General features: G+C 42.9%; 1 protein-coding gene across 6 annotated transcripts in view; it reads left to right on the top strand.

The window, feature by feature from the left end:
* The window catches only part of RAD51B (RAD51 paralog B), a 780046-nt gene that overhangs the window by 699325 nt on the left and 55227 nt on the right, over positions 1 to 25494 (top strand). For 5 of the 6 annotated variants that reach the window (XR_014148104.1, XM_081829424.1, XM_081829423.1 and 2 more), the window contains one exon: positions 23366 to 23469. Coding sequence is in view for 4 of the 6 variants with exons in the window: in XM_081829424.1 (XP_081685550.1) it covers positions 23366 to 23469 (104 nt within the window). In the remaining 2 variants the exon portion in view is untranslated. Of the gene's footprint in view, positions 1 to 17225; positions 17354 to 23365; positions 23470 to 25494 lie in introns of those variants that run through there. The other variant, XR_014148103.1, reaches the window with a different exon arrangement.

Genomic DNA, 25494 nt, shown 5'->3' with positions numbered 1-25494 from the left:
GGATAGCATCCAGGTAACCTGCAGTGCCTGCACCTTATTAAACTCCTGTTGGATTCAGAATTTACAGCCAAAATGCACCTGGAATATTTCAAGTTGGAACTAGATTTTGGTTCATTTGTTCTCAAAAGTGATGTACAAATTGATTGTGCAACCTCCAGCAAGTGACAGAAAAGCCTTCAGAGTAGAATTTCTGTTAATAACTTTTTTTCTTGATTTACAAATTCCACAAAGTTGATTTAGTATCAACTACTGGACAGGCATTGTGCCTCTAAAGCAGGATGCCCCTATAGGGCATGTTTTCTCTCTATTTACCCTTTTAGGTAGGACTCTCTTTATTGCATGTGGCAGAAACCATCCTCAAAGTAGTGTAAGCAAAAGTGGAAACTATCACAAGGATACTGGTATATATGCAGGAGCTAAGGATAGGGATGCAGCTGACTTCAGGAACAGATGAGACTGGTGTTAAATACCATCAAGTTAGTCTCTCGCTCGTCTCTCTCTCTCCAGCTCTCTTACGTGTGCACACACACACCCCGTTCATCTGTTCTGAAAGACTTGTCACCAGATGGATGTCCTAGACCTGCCCTGTTGATGCAATAGCCACTAGATACATGTGCCTCTTAAACACTTGAAATGTGCTGTAAGTGAGGGGTGACTGGATGGCACAGTCAGTTAACCATCGGACTCTTGATTTCAGCTCAGGTGGTGCTCTGAGGTTTGTGAGATCAAGCTGCGCATCTGGTTCCATACTGGGCGTGGAGCCTGCTTAAGATTCTCTCTCTCCCTCTCCCTCTGCCCCTACCTTCCCCCCCTAAAAAACAGTATCAGGAAAAATAATGCAAAATATCTCAATTTTCATATTGATTACATGTTGAATGATAATGTTTTGAGTATGTTGCACTGAATGCAATATATAATTAACATGTATTTCACCTTTTTATTTTGTTTCATGTGGCTACTAGAAAATTTAAAATTACATTTGTGGGCTGCATTATGTTTCTATTGGATCGTGCTGTTCTAAATGGCTTTACCAAATATCTAGAGCAACACAAATCTCTCCATGCCTTAGCCTGAGTTAGCTTGCTTGAGGATCACTGAAAGGACAATCAGACACATATGGGTATCCCCCACTTTTCAAAAGCTCATTTTATGCCACTTTGCTTTTATGAAAGAGCTATATCAATACCTGTTCTCATTAATGAGAGAAATCCGAAGGATTTTTGTTTTTATGGAAACAGCAAAAATAGCGTTCATGCAGTGTGGGTTCTGCAGTGAGAGGCAGGGTGCCCCTGAGCAACGATGGGGCCCTGCCCGGCTCCTTCCCCAGGAACCACACTCTGCAGCATCTCAGCCTCAAGCCCCCAGAGCTTTGAACTGTGTCTGTGAGCATCTTGCTTTCACTCAATTTCTTTTTTGCATCCATTAGAATATGTGTCCTAAGGTATCAGAAAAGCCTGTGAGAGGTTATTTTTTTTAGTCTGGGAATGCTCAGAACTTTTTCCATATAAATTCATGGTGTTTGCTTCTTTACTTTATGCCATTTCAGTTTACAAAAGGTTTCAGAGGCACAGTCTACTTTCAGATAGCAGGGGGAAACCGTACGTATACCAATCAAATATGTGTCATCTTACTCCATCCTCTTTCCTTCCCTTTACCATTTGTGGTGACTCCTACTTGAGCTGTAACAGTTTCTTCTTATTGAAAGTGGATTTATATACTCACCTGAAAGGTACTTTTTGAGCCCCTCTTCTATGCTAAGTCTTGATTAGGCACTGGGGGAGAAAAGTTCTCAGCCTTCCCTGAGTATCTCTTCTAGTGGATTTAGCCATTTTTTGTTTGCTTTTGTGACCGTAAGCTCAGTGCAGGAAGTGCACTTCTCCGTGTGGCTGCATCTGATGCAACCTGATCAACCCTTAGAGTGAGCCTGAGTGAGACGAGAACTTGGATTTCCAGAGTCACCATCAATTCAGTGTTGTCAAGGGAGATGTGAAGGATGCTGACAGTAATGAATCAGGATCTTTCCATGACGTAAATCTATGTTTCTTGTCCTGCTTTTGAGGAGCCAGGTTCCAGAGCCCCTTTCTCAGGGATGGAGCTATGGAGATATGGTCATGTCTTCTTCGTCATTACCACCACAAAGAGGAGACAGTTGTGCAATTGGAAGTGCAATTTGAGATATTTCTCCCCACCCAAAAGACAGTTGTTTCTCTTGACTTCCCGGCAGTATGTGTATGGAAGCCTCCTGATTCAGGTTTTCTTTTGTTTTGTTTTAATTTAAGTAGCTTTTAAAATTAAGTGTAACATAGCAAAAAACTGATACATCACAAGTGTGCAATGCCATGAACTTTCTCAGTGAACACACATGTATAACCAGCACCCAGATTAAGAAACAAAACATTAATGGTACACCAGGAACTCCCTCTTCCTGTCACTACCCACATCTACCCAACCCAAAGGTAACCACCCTCTGGATTTCTACAACCACAGATTAGCTTTGCCTGTTTTTGAACTTTATATAAATGGAATCATATAGTACATTTTCCTTGGTACCGTTTCTTTTTTTTTCTGTTTCTTTTGTTCAACATTATTTTTATAAAATTTATCCATGTTGCTGCATGTAATATATAGATATAGATAGATAGATAGATAGAAAATGTAGATAGCCAAAAAATAAAAATTACAATCCTACTATTGTAAAATAATGTAAAATATCAGTGTTTATAATTCTAGGCACTTCTCTGTGTAATACAAATACTTTTGGAAATTTTTTTCAAAAATTAGATCATAGTACACATAATACTTTGTGATTTGCTCTTTTGTTTAATATATCAGATCTGCCAAAGTATCTTAAATATTGGTCTCTCTTAAGGAAGCTGCATTCTGAATTGAGCTGAAAGATAACTTAAAAAGTGGAACTTGGGGCACCTGTCTGGCTCAGTCAGTAGAGCGTGCGACTCTTGATCTTGGGGTTGTAAGTTCAAGTCCCACATTGGGTGTAGAGATTACTTAAAAATAAAATCTTTAAAAATAAAATAAAATAACATTTTTTAAAAAAGTGGAAACTTATTTATTTTAAAATCAGGAATAAACATTAGTATCTAGAGTATTGATTTTGATAGATCTAGATATGGTCCATCTTGGCCAGGTTTCCAGGAGTCTTCTGAATAAAGGTGGTAAGCAAATGGACCACTGAGTTGCCAGGTTGACCACTGATACACTCAAGACTGAGTCGGGCCTCTTGTTTCTCAATGAAACTTCTGAATTTCTCTCTACTGTTTTAAACCTAGGTATTCTGATAATATGTAACACATTAGGAATGTGGATAGTTTTCTGAGTGGCTTGTGGAGTCTATGTTCAAGTCCTAGCTTATTCTTTAACTTGAGATAAGTCTGTAGTATGTTCCTTATTTCTTAAATGGAGAGTCTCATCAGCACATCTGTTTGGGATCATAAGAAATAATACTTATATAACATTTTGGAGTCCTTAAATGAAAAGTTCTGTCAAGTTGCTGACTGTTCTTAAAATTTCCTCAACTAACATTGTGGAAATCCATTGTCATGGATATAGTTGCTGAGCAGGGTCATAACTAGACTGCAAATCTTGAGTAGTGGAAACATGTAAACCTTCAGGTTCCAGTCATTTATTTAAAAAGCTACCCATTTATTTCCTAGATGTTAACACTAAGAGCTTAGCCTGTTGTAGTTTTGGTTTCCACACTAAATCTTCCCACTTGGGTCTTTATCCTTACCCATTTTGGATTGTATCTATTGGCGTATGCCAGTGGGTTTTCCTGAGTGAGGTCAGCTGGAACACTAGTATTCTGACATTAACTTTCCCCTACAGGAGTGAAGGGAAGTAAATATCCCTGTTAGCCCGTACAAATTCTTGACCTGACACTCTTCAGACACGTCAGGGATCCCTTGGGACCAGCACTGAGCGAAGCTTGAAAGAGAAAATGTACTATGGCGGGGAAAATGCTGAGATATAATAGTAGTAAGGCGTCTTGGAGATAAGAGGGGCATTAGAGGCCTCTAGTCCTACTCCCTCATTTTTCGGATGGATAAACTGAGGCTTAAGGTGGTCACAGAATGGACTTAGAAGCTTGATGTTTCATCACCTAGCCAGATGCCTGTACTCTTTAGGAGGCATAGGGAAAGACAATGTCTGAGGAGTAATTAGGGTGATCTAGACTGCATTAAACTAGTGCAATCTCTGGTAGCATCTAAAGCCTTACTCCTCTCCAGGTCACCCCACAGAAGAGAGTATTGATTCATCTTTCCTCTTTCCTCATCTTGAGATTGTGATGGTGAGAGGAATTTGGCATTTTACCTGATGGGCATTGGAAACTTGGCCTTCTGCTGGAGAATTCAAAAGTTTAGTTCCGGAGATATTCAGAAGATGCCTTTCTCCAGAATCAGGTGGTGGAGGTCAACTGCTATTAAATTTATGAGGCTTTCTTCCTTCCTTCTTTCCTTTCCCTCCTTCTCTTTCCTTCCTTCCTTTCTTCCTTCCCTACTTCCCTTTTTTTCTGTGGTATTCTTTTTTAAACTTGTTTCTGATCCAACCTCTTAATCCTCGCTTTTCAAGTTCAGTTACATTTCTGTTTTCATAGATGTATCAGTTGTTGAGTCTTTAGTATGCAGAGATGCTGAGCTTGCCCTTCTGAAATTCTTCCGGGGTCAACTGGCCTTATTAGTCTGGGTCCAGGCAATGAGAATATTTCCAACTCCTTGGGGACTGTCTTGGCCTTGAGCAGAAGTGGGGTCTCTGAATCATTACCTAAGAGAGCTTTGTGGATTGTCACAGTTGGCAGCCTCAGGACTTGAGCTAATCCTGGAAATTCCTTAACTTCCCAGAAAGAAGGTTCCACAAGGTCAGGCTGAGGTCCTCAGAGAGAGCAGATGGAATAAAGCTTGCAACTAGTCGCTTCTGCAGCTGGACCTGGAGATAAATAAAATCATACCCATTTTTTTTTTGGATCATCAAGCCTTTGCTTCTCAGGGGCTATCTGTTCTCTACTTCTTTTTCCCTGTATGTGGGGGGAGGAGAATGCACTGCAATCACTGAAAGAAAGGCAAGAAAATGTGTTGACTCCGTTCCCATGGTGAATGCAAGGAAGGCCAGGCCAATAGAAACAACTGAGATATTACAAAAATGTGTTTCTTTCTGGCAGCTGTGCAGTCGGTCCTTTATATCCAGTCACTATAATCGGCTCATCACCCAAACTCTTTCCAGGGTCATTATTCTGGTCGTGGGGGGCTGCTTCTCCTGCAAACAAATGTCAATTTTACTAAATGTCCTCTCTCTCCAACTTTCTTTGTGGCAAGTGAAGAGTATCAAAGCATCATTTAGGGAAAGAAAGTATAAAATATCAGAGAGATAAAATCCTGCAGGTCTTCTAAAGGCTCTGGCATATTTGGCTCAAGCAACACAAATTATGAACTAATGAAGCCACCTGTAAAATCCAGTTTTAATTAACTTGAAGGCACATTGGTGTTTTTCATTAAAATGAAATTGTATTTAAATGGAAAACTACCAAGACAGGGTACATTGGGCCATTGTTCACCGGGGCTTGGGCATTGGCAAGTGAGTTGTGTACTTAGAAAAAGCAAAGCAAACCTTGTTTTTGTGGGGCCTTCTTAGCTTTGGAGGACTTGTCGTAGGTTCCCTGGAATGTAGGGAGTGCTCCTAGGTAGGATGCAGGCACAACTCAAAATGTATGCCAGTTCTTCTTTTTATGACCCTTCTAGTCTTCTGTCATCCTGCTCCCTGCCTTTCTCCCTCTCTTTAGCCCTTGGCCTTGATACCCCAGGAATACCTCTTTCATTTCCCCCCTTGCATTGACTGATTTGATCCCCACTATCATTTGTGTAAACAATGGATGACAGAGCACTCTATAAAGAGACAAGGGTGCTATTTCAGGCTTATAAGACAAATGAAGCTCGGACATCACAAGGGGCTGGTGAAAACCCGAACCCCTCTTTTGAAACTTGCACTTCACTAGTTATCTGAGAGCTGAAAGGGACCTTCAAGATCCTCTAATCAAAGCCCCTCCTTTTCCTAAGGAGGACACTGAGACTCAGAGGTGAAGTGACTTGCCCAAACTAGTGAAGACCATTCAAGTGGGCCTTCGCCATCTCAACTCCTGCCCTTTCCCCTCCAGCCAGTGCTGCAAGTTCTGCAACCCTGTTGATTCCAACACAGCCCCCAGCTAGAGAATCCTGCCTTGTCAGCAGAATGTCTCTGCAAGCTGACATAGGACATGTACACATTCGGAGTCAGGAGGACGGCCGAGTTTCCCCTTCCGGTTCTGCCTCTGCTTTGTTGGCTTAAACGAGTCACTTCTTCCTTTGTCTATTTCCCCGATTGGTAAAGAGAAGATAACGAACCTTTCCACCTATCAGGCTCACTTGAGTGTTATAAAGAATAATGAGGTGATATTTGTAAAGTGCTTTGAGCCGCTGGGAAAGAGGAGGGGTGAGTTCAGGAGAAAGCTGCAAGCACTTATCAGTTGAGCTGTTTAACAATAGTGGAGAGTAAGAATACTCAGAAATGAATTCCAGGGACTAGCCCTGCTTTGAATTTAGGAGGAGGATTAGCGGGGACCTAATAGGTATTCCACTTCTCCGATTTCTTTAGTGTGCCGTCAGACTAGGAAAGGTAATGACATTCTTCTGTGTCGGATTCAGCCTGGAGTTTCAATTGGGATGTCAAAGTGTACTTGTCTTCTATTCTCATACCGAGGCTGTGTTATGTTGTCATTGTTAAAGCCCTGGGCATCTTCTATCCCCTGGGGTAATTTCACTGAGAAGCTATACAAAGTAATTTCTATGCAGTGGCTGGACTGCCGTTTATAAGGTTGATTAGTGGAGCTTCTAAATCTAAAAGTGCCTGGGGAGCAATTTGGATGAAGCAGAGAAATAAAAGGCAAGGTCTTCATCATGGTTGATCCTTTTTTACTACCCCACTCTTTGGGGATTTTCTCAGGAACTCAGATGTATGTATGGTGCAAAACACGGGGCCTGATGGCCATCGTGGCATCCTCTTGCATGTGAAAACAGAGATGTAGCCCAAGTGAAAGTGAATTTGCCAGGTCACTAAATATATTTAGAGCCACCTTTTAACGTCCCTTCCCCCACCAAGGGCTCGACAAGTGAGCAATCTATGGGGGCCTGAGACATGTGGGAATGTTTCCAAATGGTTATTCTGATGAAGGATCTGTTGCTCCACACTCATACCCCACTGTTTGAAGATCCTCCGCCCTGAGTTCAGGTCTCTCTCACTTTCAGGGTCAGGGAAGACGAGAAAAGAAAATCAAAACTGGAGAAATGTTTTGAGCTCATGCAGCTCTCTGTGGGCCAGCTGGACAATGAGCCAAGAAGAATGTGGCTCCTTCCTTAGTGGGCAGGAGCGGGGCTAAATTTTATCATCGTCCTCTGGAGGGTGTAGGGAGAGGTCAAGAGATCATTTGGAACAATAATTTTCCCGATCAAAGTTATATTGAGGAACTTGCACCTATTGTGTCTTTGTCCCCTGAAGTCTATGGACCTCTCTGTAATGGCCGCTTCCTCAAACGCTTGCTCCCCCCCCACACACACATACCCATTCTCCAGACCTCCATCCGCAGGGGCTGCCTGTCGGGCTTGCCCCTCCTGGGAGGCAAGAGGTGCCTACACTAATGTGGCTCTGTGGTGACCTGTGAGTTTCCAGTAACATCCTCCAGTATGGTGCAGCCACAGGCAACGGGCCCACAAGCAGAGCCCCCAGATGCCTGTCCCACGCACACACGTGAACACACATGAACACACCCTGGACGCGGGAGCCCCCTCTGCCCCTCCTGTCACCCCACTGTGTCCTCCGAAGCTCCACTGTGAATCCTGCACCTCTTTGGGGGCCGACTCAGACCTCTAAACCGACGCCTGGATTCCTTCCTTCCTGGGTCAGCCACCAACTCACTTTTGTGTTTCCTCTCCAAATCCCTTCTCTGCCCTGAGACTCCATGAAATAATATGGGATTTACTTGGCAGGATTCTCTGACCTCCTTCAAAGACCCAAGTTTCTTGTTTATTGTAGTTTGAATGTCTCAATCCTCCAAAAGCATTTGGAATATTTTCTTCATTTCCCTCTCTCAAGGTATCTATTTTGTCCCAGACATGCCTCCCCCAGTGTGTTTTCAGGGAAGGACGCCGAGACTTTGGGCCCCAGCTGCTGCCCTTTCCTTCACCTCTGCGAGGGCACAGACCGGCACTGGGCTGACCTTCCCGGGCCGGCCAGAAGAGAAGGCTGTGGAAGCCCGCACGCCCCCCCCCACTGTCCCTCCCTCTGTGGCCACAGCTGCTTGCCCTCCCCACCCCCCTCCCCTGCTCTTTTTCTCAGTGAGCCTCAGCGCCAGTGCCCCAGTGAGCCGCTGGGAACAGAGGTCTGTCCCCTGCACCGGCCTCGGCTCCCCACACTAGAACATTCAGGCGTCAATGGGAAACAGCAAGATCTGTCAGCATTGCCCCTTTCTTCTGGGCTTTGAGGGCCACATTCTCCACGGCCATCTGTTCCCTTTCACCTCTCCGGACAATGTTGCTTTTTAAAGCCAGCGATTCTTCCTCCTTTATCCCCTCCTCTCCCGCCTCCCCTTCTTCTGCGCTCCCACCCTTTCCCCCTCATCTCTCTCTTTCCCAACCCTATGAAATTAGCCTCTCTTAAGAGAAAACTTGCTCTTCTTCCACACAAAGCTGTTTTGCAACCACCGTAGGTTTTTTTATTTTTCATTTTTAAATTTTTTTGAAGTGACACATTGCTACTCTTAAAGTTTGTGATTGTCTTGGGGGGTATTCTTTTGATAAGGATGGGAGGGAGGAGGATAGAAAAGTTTTTCAGTCATGCAAAAAGAAAATACAGAATAATAATGAGTTTTAGGTTCCTGCTGGCAGGCACTTGCCTCTTAAAAGAAGGAACCCTCCCTTTCCTTCCCTAGATGATCAGTTTAAGGAAATTTTTGTACCCTAAAGGTCTTTCCGTCAAGTATTTTATTATAATTTTGTTGTTGCTACTATGTTGTTGCTGTTGTGCTGTTTTTAATTTAGAGCTAGGGCTGCTGGGAAGTGGGTACATGATCCCTTTGGTCTTGCACAGAGCTATACGCAGTTACAGAAGTGCCTGATCAGGCGGGGAAGCCATGATGTCTTCCAAGTGAAGCAACAGATCCTGAGGTCCAAGGAGTGTCCAGGAAGGGGTGTTTGTACCAGTACTGACCCTGTAACTCGGTGTGTGACCTTAGGCATGTCACTTTCCCTTAAAACAATGATGATAAAATCTTTTACTAAAAAAATGTTTAATATGTGACTTTTCTATGTGGTACCATTACTCTGTTTCATAAACAAGATGAGTCCATGATAATGTCATGAAAACTTTATGGGCCATCCTTGGCTAAGGATGCTATAATAATCTACTGCTGGGGTCAGACTCAGCTGCTGGTGTGGGAAGTCAGTGAGAACAAGGACTCCCAGCCCTGGCTGCTTGCCGGAGTCCTGGGCAAGGCTGAAACACAGGCTCTGGGGTCTGACTGTCAGTGTTTGAATCCTCTGTCCACCACTTACTGGCTACACAAATGTGGGTAAATTTTTGTCATCTCTAAAATAAGGGCAATAATAATATCCAACTTCATGTTGTTATTGGAATGACTAAAAGATTTGTATCACATAAAGCACTTGGAACTGCTTCTGGCCCATTGTAGATGCGTGTGAATGTTAACCATGATTATTGACCCCCTTCCTATCCCACGGCCATATTACAGATGAGAAAATGAGCTAACTGGCTTCCTGTGGGGCTTTTCTGACTCTATCACATTTACCTTCTGCTGCTTTATTTTTCATTGTAGAGTTAATATTGATAAAAGAAGTAATGTAATTATCAATGGGATTGCAGTGATGATTAACATAGCAATTCCACTTAGAAATGTCATAAAGTAGAAACATCCTAAGGTATTAAAAAAGATATGTAATCATGTCCTTTTGGCAAAGAAGGTAAACCAGATGTGGAGATTATATTCATGGAAGGAAAGCCAATCACGATTTTGGCAACTAAATTATGTAAAATAACTTTACATAATTTCAGTTGGAAATCTACAGAACCTGGAGATTTATTTTTCTTTGGTATCAGTTTCTAGAAATGTATCATATGACTAAGAGTTTCCCAACAATAGGGAAAGAACATTATTAAAATATGCTTTCCTAGACAGGCACAGATGACTCTGAGTAAGAAATTGAATATTACAACTTAATGAGGAAAGGAACGTGAGTGGAGTATCTAGAAAATGGGGTGAGTTTTCTCTCCCAGAGAGAGAGATGAATGGTCATTCTTTAAATATTTTCTAAATGGCTGAAAGAAATAATGAAAGAAGTGACGAGTCAGGCTGCTGGGTTCAAAGCCTTGCTCTGCCATTTGCAGGGTGACCTTGGGCAATAACTTACTCTCTCTGTAGCTCAAACTCTTTCTGTAGAAAATTGGTATGATAATGGCATCTCCCTCATAGAGCTAAGGTGTGTAAGGTATTGAGCCTGGGGTCTGGAACATACTAATTATTCCAAAATGTTACCTCATAATTCTTTACTGTAATGTCTTGTAACAAGTGACGTCAGAGCTATGGGACAAGTTATACCAAGTAGGTGGTCTTGATCACTTTGTTGAATCTGGTCATTTTCAGTAAACCCATAGTTCTGTCCTCTTTCTAGATAAACAGTGGCCTTCAAGGAAGAAGGAAATTGCTTTGCTCAAGAACTCATATTTCATAGATGTGTACTGACCGCCTGCTGTCACCAAACCAGTTCCCCCCAGTTAAAATAGTCCTGTGAGCATCAGCACATTTTGTTCATCAGTTCCCTCTCTTGCCATGAGGCTCCTGCCTAAAAAGACTTGACTGTACCACCTGGGATTGGGGCAGTCTTGTGAGGGAATACTGGAGGGAGTTAAAGGAAGGTCGTGTCCATTGCCCAAGGTCCCCCACACCCAGGCAATCCGCACATGGCAGGGACCCTGCAACTTGTGATCCAGAGGCCACTGTGAATTCCAGTCACGAATGGAGTTTTCCCTCTCTTCTGTGGCCCCAATCTGTTGGGAGCCTTATGTTGGCATAACAACCACGGGGGTGGGGGTGTGTATCCGGTTGCACACCCCAAAAAGCGAGAAGTGCAGCAGCTTCTCCTCACCTTGACGCAGGAAGTCCAGCTCTAGATGTCAAGGAAACACAGGCTGAACTGCAGGAACCTGGCAACCCAGCTGAACTCACCACTGTGGGAAAAGACATCCCAAGTACCTTTGGGTTCTTGTCTAAAACTCAGGGTGCTGAGGACCCGGGGATCGCCTCACTGAACTATTCACCGTTCTGTTTCTTAGCCCCCATCCCCCTTCTCACAGCCTTCAGGGGCAACAACACGTGTGATATGCCAGCATTCCATTCCCTCCCGTGCATGAAAATATCCTGATTCCTATCATGATCAGGCTGCTTCCCAAAGGGGTGCTTGAGACGGGGCGGGAAGAAAGCCTAACAATAAATCTTTGCACTCCGGGCAAGGTGATAATTAAAAGCATTCTCTACAGCGCTGTGCTCTCTAAGGCCGAAAGGGAGGCAGCTGGTCAACAGAAAGTCCTAGCATGCCTGGGCCTGGGCCCCAGCTCGGCCTCACACTAGGTGGGTTTCAGTAAAGTCACTTCTTAGACTATGAAATGGGAATAGTGAGTACACGGATGCGGTGGGATCGAGGGGAGCAGGCGATGAGTGCAGTTTAAGTTGAATTGGTCAGATGCACTTATGTGCTCTGGAGTGTTCAGAGCACCTCAGGGCCCCTAGCTCCTGTCCCACCTGATTCTCTTACTCCCTCGCTTGCGCTCTGTTCCTGTTCTCACTGAAGAAACAAAGGGAAGCTCGAGCTCTGAAAGCTAAGCTGTGTTTGGTGTCTGGAAGAAATGCAGGTCAAGGAGCCTGACTGACAAGGGATCTTAATGAGGGTCTCTGCCTGCGGGGGACCTGGGCCTCATCACTAGCCCCGTCCTGTCTCATGCCGCAGGCCGCCAGCTGCCCCTCCTCCACTTTCTGACTTAGGGTTTTGGGTTGCTCCTCTGACAGCAGCTCCAAGCAGATGAGTTGTGGCATTTCTAAACAGTTTACATCTCTTCGCTGTTCCCCTTGGGAAGTAGGGTGGGGGCTAAAGTCAGCAGATAGGAGTCTTAAAAACTGGGCCAAAAGGCATTCACCAGCCCCGTGTCTTCCACTGATGAAAAGAATGCAGAGCTACATGACAAGATATGAGGTGGAGATTTTTTTAAACGCAAGTGCATCCGTAACAGTACACGGACTGTCCATGGGGTCTGAGTAGTCTATAATTGCAAGCAAAATAGCAAATGCCTGGTACGTGATCTTTTTCAAACTTTAATGTATATAGGGATCATCTGGGAGAGCCTTTTGAAAATGTAGACTCCTGGGCATCACCCCTCAGAGATGCTGATTCATTAGGTTTGGGATAGGGACAAGGATTCTACATTTTAAAAAGTGGTTTACCTGGTTTAGATGATTCTGATGCATAAACATGCAAATGAAACAATGCCCTAGTAATTTCTCCATAGATCCAGTCCTGTGTCCTGATTTTCTATCAGTGACCCAAGTCAGCTCCTAGAGTAGGCCAACCTACATTTTCACATTTGTTTATTTTTGTTTGTTTTTTTAAGTAAAAGAGTTCAAATCTACAGAAAATTTCCAGGGAAGGTACAATGAACTCCCACACATGCTTCACCTAAACTTCTAACATTTTGCCACATTTTTAAAATCTCCCTCATATTATTATTATTAACTTTTTTTTATAATATGAATTTATTATTGTTATCTTTATGAAACCATCTGAGAATAAGCCATAGATATCATGACCTTTCATCTCCAAATACTTCAGCATTTATCTCAGAAAAACAAGAACTTCTCTTACATAATAACCATGATACAATGATCTCACCCAGGAAATTTGCACTGATATAATACTATTATCTAATATGCCAAAGTCAAACTTTGTCAGGTGTCCCAATTATGTCCTTTATGGCAACTTTTTTTTTTTTTCTGATCCAAGATCCAGTCCAGGATTAGACATTCTATTTAGTTGAAATGTCTCTTTGTGTTAATGCTTTTTTAATGATTTTTCTTGAAGAACATATTTCCTGATAGACAACAGCATTTCCCCCCCACACCCCCACCCGTCCTTATTACCTGCAAAGAGCCAGGGATGCAATCCAGCCTGAGCAACAGCAGACTTCAGCTGAGGCCTTGGGAAAGGACCCTCTCTCCTGGTCCTGGGTTTGCCTAGTGAGCTGGTTCCCCATCACTATTAGTGTGTCCCTTTGCTCTTCAGTCAGGTAGGCTATCATTGTCCAGACGAGTTCCCTGGATATGTAAAGCTACCAAGCATTACTTCACTCTAGTTTAAATCTCCCCAGGAAGAGTAACTGATAAAGGATATGCCGTGTTTTGTCCTTCCTAGCTTTCTCCAGAGGCAGCTGGCTGAATGCATACCTCTGAGGGGGATTTTTTTTCCCCCCCAGCAGCCAGGACTATAGATAATCTGAAATCAGATTAAGTGACTGTATTTCTTCTGCTTCGGCCAGGAAAAAAAAAAAGTCACCTGAAAAAAATATCAGACAGTCAAAAAATGAGATGACCACATATAATAATAGCAGGACTTAGTAGAATCCAGCTCTGGTATCCTCCTGTTGCCTTAGATTCTATAATTAGAGTAGAAAAGCAAAGCTCATACGAAGATGGCTGATTGGCATGATTTGAGGAATTCACTTATTTACAGTGAGCATCTAGAACACACTGCTATGGAAGAAAACCCATTTCACATAAGCATCTTCCTGGTTGATGTTGAATTAAGCCTAAATTCAGAAAGAAAATGCCTCAGAATGAAATGAAAAGAAAATGAAATGTTTGGGTTTTTGTTTTCATTGTTTTATTTGCTAGTATTTACTTAAGAATAGTATGTGTTTCCTCTAATGAGTGAGTTTATTTTTAATTAAAGAGTTCTTTTCAAAGGGTCAGGAGACCTGGCTACAGGTCACCAGTCAGGCTTCCCCATCCCCACCCCCAAATAGAAGGTAGCTGGAGAAAGCTATATTAAAGAAAGGTTTCAGGGACAAGGCCTCTTGGGGAATGTTGGAAACAGAGCTGGGTGGGAGGAGATTAATTCTTTCTATTCAGACAACCTAGTTCTGTGCTTCCCATGCCTGTTATTGTTTTCATAGCTATCCTTGAGGACGTTCATGATTGTCACTGCAAACATAGCAGAGCAGTTCTGTGCAGTGTCCCCTATAGAACTCTTGCTTGGTAAATTAGATGCGTTGTAGACTAGGGTGAGTGAGCACCCTCATCCTGTTCTAGGAATTTCCCACATGCATCCTACTTTGCCCAGAACAGTCCTGATTCATCTCTGTTATCCCAATATAGTCATTAAAATGTCCCCATTTAACTTTCAAAAGTGTCCTGTTTGGCTAATGACTTACATAACCATACTAAGACTCTGGGAAACTTAACGTATATTTTCCCCACACAAAGCCAATGGAGTTGTCTGAGTGGTTTGTGCCAGCACCTACCAGTCTTCATCCTAGTGATTAGCTAACTGTTTCTTCCTTCTGCTGTGGAGGATTAACCCATCCCTAACTCTTGCATTCCAAAAGTTCTGATTGCCCCACGTTTTCTTGTCTTCTTCACATTTCTAACCTCTCCCACTAACGAGTTTTATTGGAACGTGGATCCTAGGTGTGTTGTGCAAGTAAAGACTCTGGACTGCACTCAAATCTTTTCACCTCTAGCCAAGAGACATTGGAGATGAAATGTTCTGCTTTACCAAAGTGAAGCAGCCTTATCCTTTACCAGGCCAAATGCTTCCTCAGGGCACAGATGATACTGAGGCAGTTAGTGTGCGGTTTTATGCCTCAGATCCTTTATTTGTAAATCTGAAAGAAGACTAATAACTTTAAAGTATTTTGAGAATCTCAAAGCTCTGAAGATTATAAATAACAAAAGATATTTTTTTCTCATCTAAAATGGCAGTACAGATACTGCGGTTACTTACTTAATAGATAGCGTGTGTTTCCTGGGCCATTTGCAGCTGATGGGTTTTTTCCAGTGCTCTATTTATAGAGCTAGGTCAGAAATATCACTTCCGTTGGAACTTGACCTACAGACCATTGTCAATTTTAAAGGCCTGGGGAAGTAGAGTGCACACTGAATACAGCTGGTTCACAGGTTCAGTTAATGAACCACAAACCCCCAAGGAAATTAATTTTGCTGGAGGATAGATGTGTGAGCCTGTCCAAATCTCTTTTTATGTGATACCTTTGCACTGTGGCCTCATGGAGCTTGTAGGTCATCTTGAATCCTTATTCTAGAAAGAGCCTATCCTAGGTAGTCTTCTTCCCTTTTATACCCCATTCATCCTCTTCAACATTGCTTGCTGAAATTCTGGCTTCCTTGTCAAATAAAACAAGACACCAAGACCTGATGATCCACTAACAGAGGTAGTTTAGGCTACTCTCAGTAACTTAGGAAAAAGCAGATCTAAATATTTCCCTACATCTTTTGACTGGGGCTAACCAAGATTCTCAGTCACTTCCCCAGTTCAAATGAATGATCCAACAAAAAGTATATGCTGAAGCTCAGCCACTTCCATGGGCCTGGTTTTAAACAGGAGAAACTGAATTTAATGGATGGTAATCCCCTTCTGATCCCTACTCTCTCACTCAGACTCCCACCTTTAAATTTTGTTGTTATGAAGTCGTGTTTGCTGGGACTTGGCCACTGGCCATCACATGTTTATCCATCATAAGGTTTTAGTAGGTAGGAGAGACTTAGAAAATCCCTAGTCTGTAGGGAAATCTACTCTTAGGAAAAGGACCACATGTCTGCACTCTCTTTAGGCTTAAATGGGTGTTAGGTAGGGTACAGCCATTCAAAGATAGCACACGGAGTAGAACATTCTCAAACTTCTGGGAAAAGTGAGGTCCAGAATGAAGAGCTAATTTCTTGTCATCAAAATGCCATAGATTCAAAGTTCTTAGTAGAGACAGGAACTTCTGAGATCAATTTCAACAACCCCTTGTCGTGGATGAGGAAAACTGAGGCTCAGAGAGGCAAAGTAACTGGTCATTAGCAAGACCTGCCCTGATGTTCTTTGTTACGTCACTCTCCTTCTCCCACCCGGCCTCGTTAAAAGCCCACAGCTAAGTCGGAAATAGAACTCTAGGGTCCTGCCGTGTAGCCAGCAGCTGACCATATGCTGTCATGCATTATACAGAACATGCTTTAGAATGTGAGGACAAAGGTAAGAAAGAGACTGTTCATTCCAATGGTAACATGCCATCTCCTTCCTGACCTTATTGCAGTCCTGAAAAGATTTATAGGTATTTTCTTTCTTCCTCCTTCCCTCCCTCCCTTCCTTCCTTCCTTCCTTCCCTCCTTCCTTCCTTTCTTCCCTCCTTCCTTCCTTCCTTTTTTCCCTCCCTCCATCTCTCTCTCTCTCTCTTTCCTTCTTTCTTTCCTCTTTCAAGCTCAGTAAGTTGCCTTTCATCTAAAGGGACAGGAGGGACCAATGTCCAGGATATCCAGCCCTCCTGGGCTGTGAATTTTTCCTCCCCCCACCCCTGACCTGAGAGTCAGTGCTTTGTTTATACTTTCATTATTTTTAACATGGAAAAGTCTATTCTTTTAAAGATGATCCTTTTGCTACAGGGCAGACACTTTTATGTTATGTACTGGAGATTCAGTTTGACCTCCCAGAAATGCTTAGCACAGGAGTCAGAAATTGAAATGTTTTCAGAGAAGGAGCTTCCTCATTGAAGGCCCCCCAACAGACCTCTTCTAGATACTGACACAAGTTGGTACCAGAAGCCCATTACCTTTTTGGAAATCAAGGCTACATAGCAACCTGATTATCCTCCTCCAGTCTGATTACACAAGGACTATACCCTGTGTGCAGAACAGGGAGAGAGCCTCTTGCCTTGTGAGAAATGTATCTTCATAACCAACTCCCACTCCACAGGCATGGGGAATTGGATCCAAAAGATAGTAGTCATGAAAGATACTGCAGAATCCAAGTCCTGTTGTTTTAACCACTTCGTGACTGAGCTTTACTAGCTTGCCTCATTATTAATAGAATAAAAAATGTACAAGATGATAATTCAGCTTTCTTTCTCTCTAGAATTTCATCTTCAGTGTTTAATCAGCATTGTTCCTGTCATTTATACATATCAAATATCCCCATCTGAGAGTCACCATGAACCTTTGGTTGCCTGGAGGCAGGAATTATTATTCACATTTTACAGATGGGTAAGCAGTCACAGAAAGAAAACATGCTCTGACTTACCTAAAAGAGTCTGAGAGAGTGGAGAACGAATGTCCCCACAGTCTGTTTTAGAGAGACCTGACTTCAGTGTAAACAAATTTGATTTTCTCCGTGTAGCTTATTCAGATACTTCCACAAGCTCAGTCCTGTGATGATGAAAAATCCCCAATAATGAAAATATTTTCAAAACCTAATTCACTTATTTGATTTTTCTATCTGTATTGAAATGAACCAAATTCCAGTACAATGAAGTCATTCTGCCTTGGCAGGTCTAAATATCAGAGTCATCAAAAAGGAGAAAAGGAGAGAGTGCCCTAATTTTTAGAACTTCCGCTTAAAATGAGCATAGAGAAGATTCACTTATCTCTTTCCTGACCAATTAGGTCATTGCTCAGGAAATCACCTTTTCTGAAAGACCAGCAAAGCAGATTCCTTCTACCTTTAATTTCCCATAAACAGCATTAATGATTATTTATTCCAGAAATATTTGAAAGTCAAAAGACATGAGGCCACTGAATTTTCTAGTTGAAAATAAAGTTACAGGGACACCCAGGGGCACCTGGGTGGCTCAGTGGGTTAAGTGTCTGCCTTTGGCTCAGGTCATGATCTCAGGGATCAAGCCCTCGTTGGGCTCCCAGCTCAGCAGGGAGTCTGCTTCTCCCTCTCCCTCTGCCCCTCCACCCACACACTTGTGCACATGTGCTCTCTCTCTCTCTCAAGTAAATAAATAAAATCTGAAAAAAAAGAGAAGTTATAAATTTATAGTAACTGACAGTTTCCCCACCTTCCTTTCTCCCACTTCTCTCTCAGGTAATCCCACCACCTATAGCCACTCTTCAGGGTCCTATTAAGTGAAATAAGTTTTCCATTCTGACCAGATTCTTAGGCCTTCAACTAGAGAGGGTCAGTTTTGGGCCACCTGATTTACATGAATCAGCTGCTCAGCCAGTTGCGCGAGGTTAAATAACTTCCAAGCCAGGGCATGCATTGTCTTTCTGGAAACCCCTTGCCCTGAGTTATCACTGTGTATCAGAACAGAGGAAGCTGGTTGTGGAGCCAGAGTGACACACAGATTCAGATGAGTGATGAGATGCTTGCAATATGCCTCCATCAGTGTCTTTTCAGAGGGGTGCCTTCAGGTTCTTCAGGCCCTTCAGGCCCTTCCCGAGGTCCCCCCGGGCTGACCCAGTTGTGGGCTGTTTGACATAAGGAGCCTGGAGAAGGCCGACTGGAGTCGTGGTGAAGACAGCTGCCCGGTTTGAGTCCCGGCCCTGTCATTAACCAACCATGTGACCTCGGGAGAGTGACTTAATCTCTCACAGCCTCAGTTTGTCAATAGGGATGATGATATTCCCTACCTCCGAGGGTGGCTGTGAGGATCAAAAAAAGATGTAACTAAGACATGAAGCTCAAACAAGACATAAGCCCTCTTTATATAAAGGGCTCACCTAATGCCTCACTTGTAGTACTTTAAAAATATTGTCTTTTCTTATCATTAGCTTTCAAGGTCCTCTGTTACTGCTCTTGTGGTGACGTAATGTTTGTACGCACTCCTGAAAGTAGATCTCCTCAAGCCACTCACTCGGGGTTTCCATTAGAAACTTTTCGACGGTTATTTGCACTCATGGCCTTTTGTCAGGACCTGAGCTTGCCTGTCCAGAAAGCAGCCAGATATATGGGTACTTTGTTATACTGTTTTCATTGGTTTAGGGACATGGCAGCCTTTAAATAGTCACCCCTGGCCCCATATGGCTCTGACTCCTGAAAACATCTTCCAGATCTGGGAAATGCCTATGATTTTATACCTATATATATATATTTTTTTTTTTTTGAGTGCTTAACTAACTCTTGATTAGTCACATGTAACTTTTTCGTGGCAAACTTGAAAGCTCAGCCTTACTTCATCTTATCACTTAGCAGGCATCTTGTTAGAAGCAATAAGCTTCTAATAAGTTTGTTTGAAAAATGTGAGAATGCTATTAATTAAGAATGTAAATGTGCTGCTAGAACAAATATATATAACATGGTTCAAAGTTGAGTAGGAATAACTTATTCACTATTTAATCAGGATTTATTAAGTATCTTCTGTGTGTCAGTGACACAGAATGACTGAGGCATAAGTTAAGTGATTCAGGCAGACTAGCATAAATCAGACATGGATTTGGCCCTCTTAAAATATGTATTAGGGGTGATAAGAAAAGCACACACAAGGAATACACCACAGGAGAGAAAATGGTGAAACATGAGAGAGGGAAATAAAGTATTATGGGAATTTAGAGGAGGAAGACAGTATGTCTGTGATGACCAAGAAAGTGGAGTGCAGGAAGTGGTATCGAAGACAACGTGTGGACCTAGAAGCATTTCAGGTGTGGAAGGGACATGGGGAAGAAGTGATTACATTGGAGCAAAGTCTCTATGAAGTGGAATGGAGGGAGCTGTGTGGAAAGGCAGGTTGCGCACAGACTAGAAGAGCTTTGAATGCCAATCTGAGGAATTTAGAACTCTTTGGACGCACTTGGGAGCCATTGAAAGTTTTCGAGCATGCTTGATCAGAAGTGGCAGGGGAGTGTGCTTAGGTGTGTGCCTGGGGAGGTTAATCAGCAGAAGAGAGAATGGGCTTTAGTGAGGAGGAACTGACAGCAACATGGACATCAGTTAGAAAGCTCTAGCAGCCATCCCCAGGTGAAAGCTAATGGGGGTCTGATCTAAGGTTGGGGTAGGAAAAAAGGAGGGTAGGGAATGGATATAGGTGAGATTTTACAGTTCAATCAATAGAATGTCACAATTTATTGGAACTGAGAAGCACGAGAGAAGGAGAAATTTAAAAATGGAATGAGCCAGATTAACTAGAAGGCCAAAGAAAGGGACAAAGAAAGAAGAGTGAGTTATATGGGAAGACATAAGCTTGATTAGAAGATATTCAGTTTACGGTGCTGAAATTCATTAGGTCAAGCTTGTAGCTCTTGTTGTTGATAAAGGAGAACAGGTGCTAAGGCCAGTCATAGGTTGAGACAAAGCCTTCAAAATCATCCACGTGGGGGTGTCGTCCTTGTCAACAATGAGGCCATGCCATATGGAGCAGAGGTTGCAAGCTTGGTGGGAATGAGTGATATATGGCTCCTAAGTATGTTCATTTGTGTTTGCAAAAATTGTTAAATTAAGCCAACATGTTAAAACCAGGAGATTGTACTTAAAACATCGACTTCTGGCTTCTCTTTTAAAAGTCAAAAGATGTGGCTGACTATGAACTCATATTGTCACGTGACAGCAATAACTAGAGCAGCCAGGGTCTGCCCCCTTGCGATCACGGCTGGATGCTCTCATTCACCACAGTCTCCACTACTCCCTGTCATCTCCCAATACTTTGTATTAAACACAAAGCAGAGTAATGGTTGCCTAGGGCTGGGGGGCAGGAAAGAGGGGCTTGAGGCTTATATGGCTAAGGCACATGGGGTTTCTTTTTGAGGTGATGATTTTGGTGATGCTTGAAAAACTCTGAATATAATAAAAACCATTGAACTGTACACTTTGGGTGGATTGTATGTGTGAATTATCTTAAAAAAGCTGTTTTATAAAATGCAATAAAGAAAAAAATAGAAAAGAAAAATCAGTTGCCATTGCCTTTCCAGGGTTGGTTTTCTTATAACAGAAAATATTTCTTTATTAATATGTCTCTATCAAAAAGGGGAAAATGGAAGACAAGAGGGTTGTATATTTTAAGAAGAATGGAAGAAAGTATATCTCTTTGCAGTAATAAAGGATTCCTGCATTTTAAGATGCAAACGCCTGGCCTCTTTACTAATGCACATTACCTTCCTAGCCACTGAAGACACTTGGGTGGTAGGAGAAAAAGCAGTCATGGTCAGCCCCCTGGGGTCCACCCACAACTAGGAAGAGAGGGAGAAGAAAAGCAGAGAAGGAAAGGAATACTCATTGGGATTCAGAAGAAGCAGTATATTGGATGCCAAAAGAAGGGGAAGCTTTATCAGCTGCTGACAAGAGGTCAAGGAGGATGGGGACAGAGAAGTCAGGAGGCTACAGGAGGACACCCAGTGAGAAAGCTTAGAGCAGTGGGGCCAGAGAGAGACTGGGGAGCAGATGATGAAGTGCCCCAGGTGCATTGTTCAGGAGTTAGTATTTCTCCTCAGCATGGAGGGCTGCTGGAGGAGTTTGAGTAAGGGAATGATGTGATTAGATGAGCACAGTCTAGATATTTTGTTTTCAAATTAATTTGTATATGTTTTGAATGATGTACATCATGCACTAAGGTCACCCTAAATTTTATTCCTTCCTATGCTAAATTCTTCTTCTTTCGGAAATCCCCAGGCTTGTTGTGGTCCCAGTTGTTGATTTCCATCTAATTCATTCCTGTACCTGCTTGAACCAGAGAAAATGTATGGTTGGTGTTGTCTAACCCAGGGGCATTCAACCTCAGCACTCTCGTTTTTGGGGCTGGATAATTCTTTGTTATGGGGGCCTGTCCTGTGCGTTACAGGGTGGTTGGCAGCATCACCAGCCTCTACCCTCTAAATGCCAGTGGCACTTCCACTTAGACATTGCCAACAAAATCACCTCCAGCCTAGAACCACTGACCCACATGCATCTGCTATAATATTTGGGCCCAGGAGTATAAGGCCATGCAAAGTTGGTAGACCACCCTGAAAGATGACAGGTCCAGAAAAGAAAGAAAAGAAGAAAAGACCAATACTCCAGACTGAGGGGTGAAAATCCGATGATACAGTAAGCAGGCAATGAATGAGAAGCTCAAGGCCTCATGTTGTTTTAGCTAATTCGGTGGACTTCAGCCTCTCTGTACTTCGTCTCCTCATTGCAAAGAGATGGCACCTTGAGGATACAAGGCATAATGAATGTCCCACTGTGCTCCCTAGGGCTAGGATTCCTCTCATGGCCCTGAGCCAAAGTGCACATAGGAATTCAGAGGAGACCTCAAGATGTCCCAGATATGAGGTGGGGGGTGTGGGCAAGCTTCTAAGTGGTGGGACTTGTAAGCCTGCCTTTAAGGAGAAGGAAGAGGAGGAGCGCAGGAATAGTTTCCTCCTGATGATGTCAAGAGGGATCAGTGGAGGGGCGCCTGGGTGGCTCAGTCGTTAAGTGTCTGCCTTCAGCTCAGGTCATGATCCCAGGGTCCTGGGATCGAGCCCCACATCAGGTTCCCTGCTCGGCGGGACGCCTGCTTCTCCCTCTCCCATGCCCCCCTGCTTGTGTTCCCTCTCTCACTGTGTCTCTCCCTGTCAAATAAATAAAAAAATCTTTAAAAAAAAAAAAAAAGAGGGATCAGTGGAGCTCTGGAGATGTAAGGTAGTAGCTGAAGCACAACTTGGAGTAGACTGGAAACTCAGATGAATCCTTCACATCCTCCCCCTTACAGGAAAGTCTTAGAAGGTGAAGGAATATTTCTCTGGGGATAAGACTGTCTAATACAGATTAGATATGAAATGGTTAGATCTTCCGGATTCCTCTTCTGGGTGTGTGTTCGCATGTGTGCAGGGGTTGGAGGGGCAAAAGAATTTTATATGCACATGCCACTGTTTCTATATTGATTAGGAAAACTGAGTTAAGACTCTTATCGAGTTAAACAAGTCTTACAGCTCTGTTAAACTAAGACTGTTTCATACCTGGCTCTTATTCTATGCAGTAGCATTATGCCTTTCTGCCATGGATGTTGAGTGGCTCAGTTTATTATTAGCAATGGCTCCAAGTTGCCTTGCATGCAACCTCTTATTGATATATAACTCTGTTATCTTTTAGCCCAGTGGTGGTCACTTTCACTGAGGCTGAAGGAAACTCATGCTGGTTTTTATTTTTAGTCTCATGTTCCTTAACCCCTCTCCTTCTCTAATTTGCCAACTTTTGTGGTAGTGAACTGAGTCCCCCAGGAGTCTCTAAGCAATGAGCAACAACTAGACTTGTTTATGTGAAACACCATTACAAGAAATGGGCACTCATAATCATGGTTTTGCCCTGTTTCATTTCAGGCACTTCTGGCTCCAGCTGTGTGACAGCTGCCCTGGGAACCACCTGGAGTCACAGTGTGAACACCCGGCTGATTCTGCAGTGCCTTGGTTCAGAGAGAAGACAGGTGAGTGCTTTGACAGTGTTTTTGAACTGTCCAGTTTAGAGAACAAGATGTACTTAGCAATCGGAGTGTTCATCTTCTGAAAGCATCAGCCACATTGTCTGTCCTGGGCCAACACTGTCAGGGGGCAGCTAAAGAAACCAGCATCCCTGCCCGCCCCAACAGCAATTGTAATGAAGTGGGAAATCAGTCGCTCACAGGAAAAAAATGTGTAAGAATAGAGCCCATCGAGTTAGCATGCCTCCTGATATTTGCCAATGGCTCTGAAGTGACCAAGGTCCACCCTCTAAGGATCTCAAATTCTCCATCTCTAAAGGGTGAATGATCATTTCACTTAGCTGGTATTTGTTGAGGACTAGATAATTTGTGTACAAGTTAAATAGTGATGGTGCTTTTTCTTGAGGTTAGTATGCTTTGAAAACCATAGGCCAGACAGATCCTGCCATGTGATTAAACAGTTGCCCAGACCCTGGGTACTTGTACATTAACTACTAAGCCAGTAGGTTCACGTACCAAAAGGTGCTAGAGAGACCCCCCCGCCCCAACAAAAGGATGATAGTTCTCCCAGAGCTCCCTATTTCTATCCTGGCCTCTAATGAGAACTCCCCCACCCCTTCCATCCAGAAAGTTTAACTTTCTATACCCTTTCTTTCACTCTAAAGAAAGGGACACCATAGTCTGACCCCTTTGGTAAAATGTTTCATAATTAGGGAATTTATTTTTCCCGATGCCTAACCTCAACTTTATTCTGTTGTGTGAATCAGGTTCCATCATGACCTCTCCCACAAGCAGGAGGAGGAAGAAGATAGGGTGATTGTTCTGATTTGTTGGATGGGGCAGAATTCAGAATCCAGATTTGCCCATCTTGCTAAGTATATTACAGTCCAAGTTATTCACTAAAGAGGCATGAAATATCATGCTGGTGGTCCTTTCTGGGGGAGGTGGCAAGGAGTTGTTGCCCTTTACCTGCATTAGGTAAATTGGCTGTCTTTCAAGGAGTCAGGAATCATCAGAAACAGACATTAGCCTTTGCCTGTTCCAGACATAACTTTCCGAGTGCCCTTGGTTACAGACCAGAGGATTCTTCTTGGTTTGCTTGGGACTATGTAAATAACATTCCAGCTTGATGATTGAGTCAGCCATGTTCTGAGAAGATGGAGCTGCTTGTTTTCGTTTAGGGGAACATTCTTAAGTTTTCAGGCCCTGGCGTGCTCATTACCTCAGTGATACCTTTTCCCCAATGATTCAAGTATCCTGGGTTCTGAATCCATACTTCTCTTTTCAGTGGAACATAGCCAGAGATGTTCCTGTAGAACCTAATGACCTTTGGTTTGTACCGTAGGTTATAAATTGTGTTAAATAAACCCAGTTTGCAGCTGTCAGGCACTGCTACCTAAACTCTTATTTGAAGAAGCAAAAGTCCTTGTGAATCAGTGTTGATCCATTCATTGTCATGGATCTTTAACCCCATTCCTTGAAAATGTGTAGTTCATCTGTTTTAGGTTTTAGATAGCACATACTGATTTTGTGATGTAGTCTGTTATATATGGTAGCATGGACTCCAGACTCCCAGATCCTTGTTTAACCAATTCTAGCTAGCATTTATTAGTATACAAAGAAGTTAGAGCCATATTTTTCTTTTCCTTTTGTTGTAATAAATTAGCCTGTCATTTCCATTTTTTTCGATGTCAGTAGAAGTAGCTGATAGGACAAATGCTATTATTTTATGTCTCTTTGGTAACTGCAGGATTTTGGAGGCCCTTGGTTTGGGCTCATAAGGTCAAACACAGGCCACTAGTCACAAGAAGAATGAGGAGCACAGCATGGATAGATCAGTGACAGTTTATCAACTCATATCCTATCAAATGAGTCAGTGGTGTTATCTTAATCTACAAATGACAACATGTTACTATCATTGCTAATTAATCAAGAGCAGAGTTAAATGCTTTTGAATCATGTTTTCAAACACTAATTAGTAAAATATGTAAATAAAATAGTAAAGTATAATAAAATGCTATAGCAAAGTAA

Source organism: Leptonychotes weddellii, chromosome 9, assembly GCF_054177405.1.
Source record: "Leptonychotes weddellii isolate Sample4059 chromosome 9, ASM5417740v2, whole genome shotgun sequence".
Taxonomy (NCBI): domain Eukaryota; kingdom Metazoa; phylum Chordata; class Mammalia; order Carnivora; family Phocidae; genus Leptonychotes; species Leptonychotes weddellii.
The sequence above is the reverse complement of the archived record's forward strand: the minus strand, read 5'-3'. Positions and strand labels throughout refer to the sequence as shown.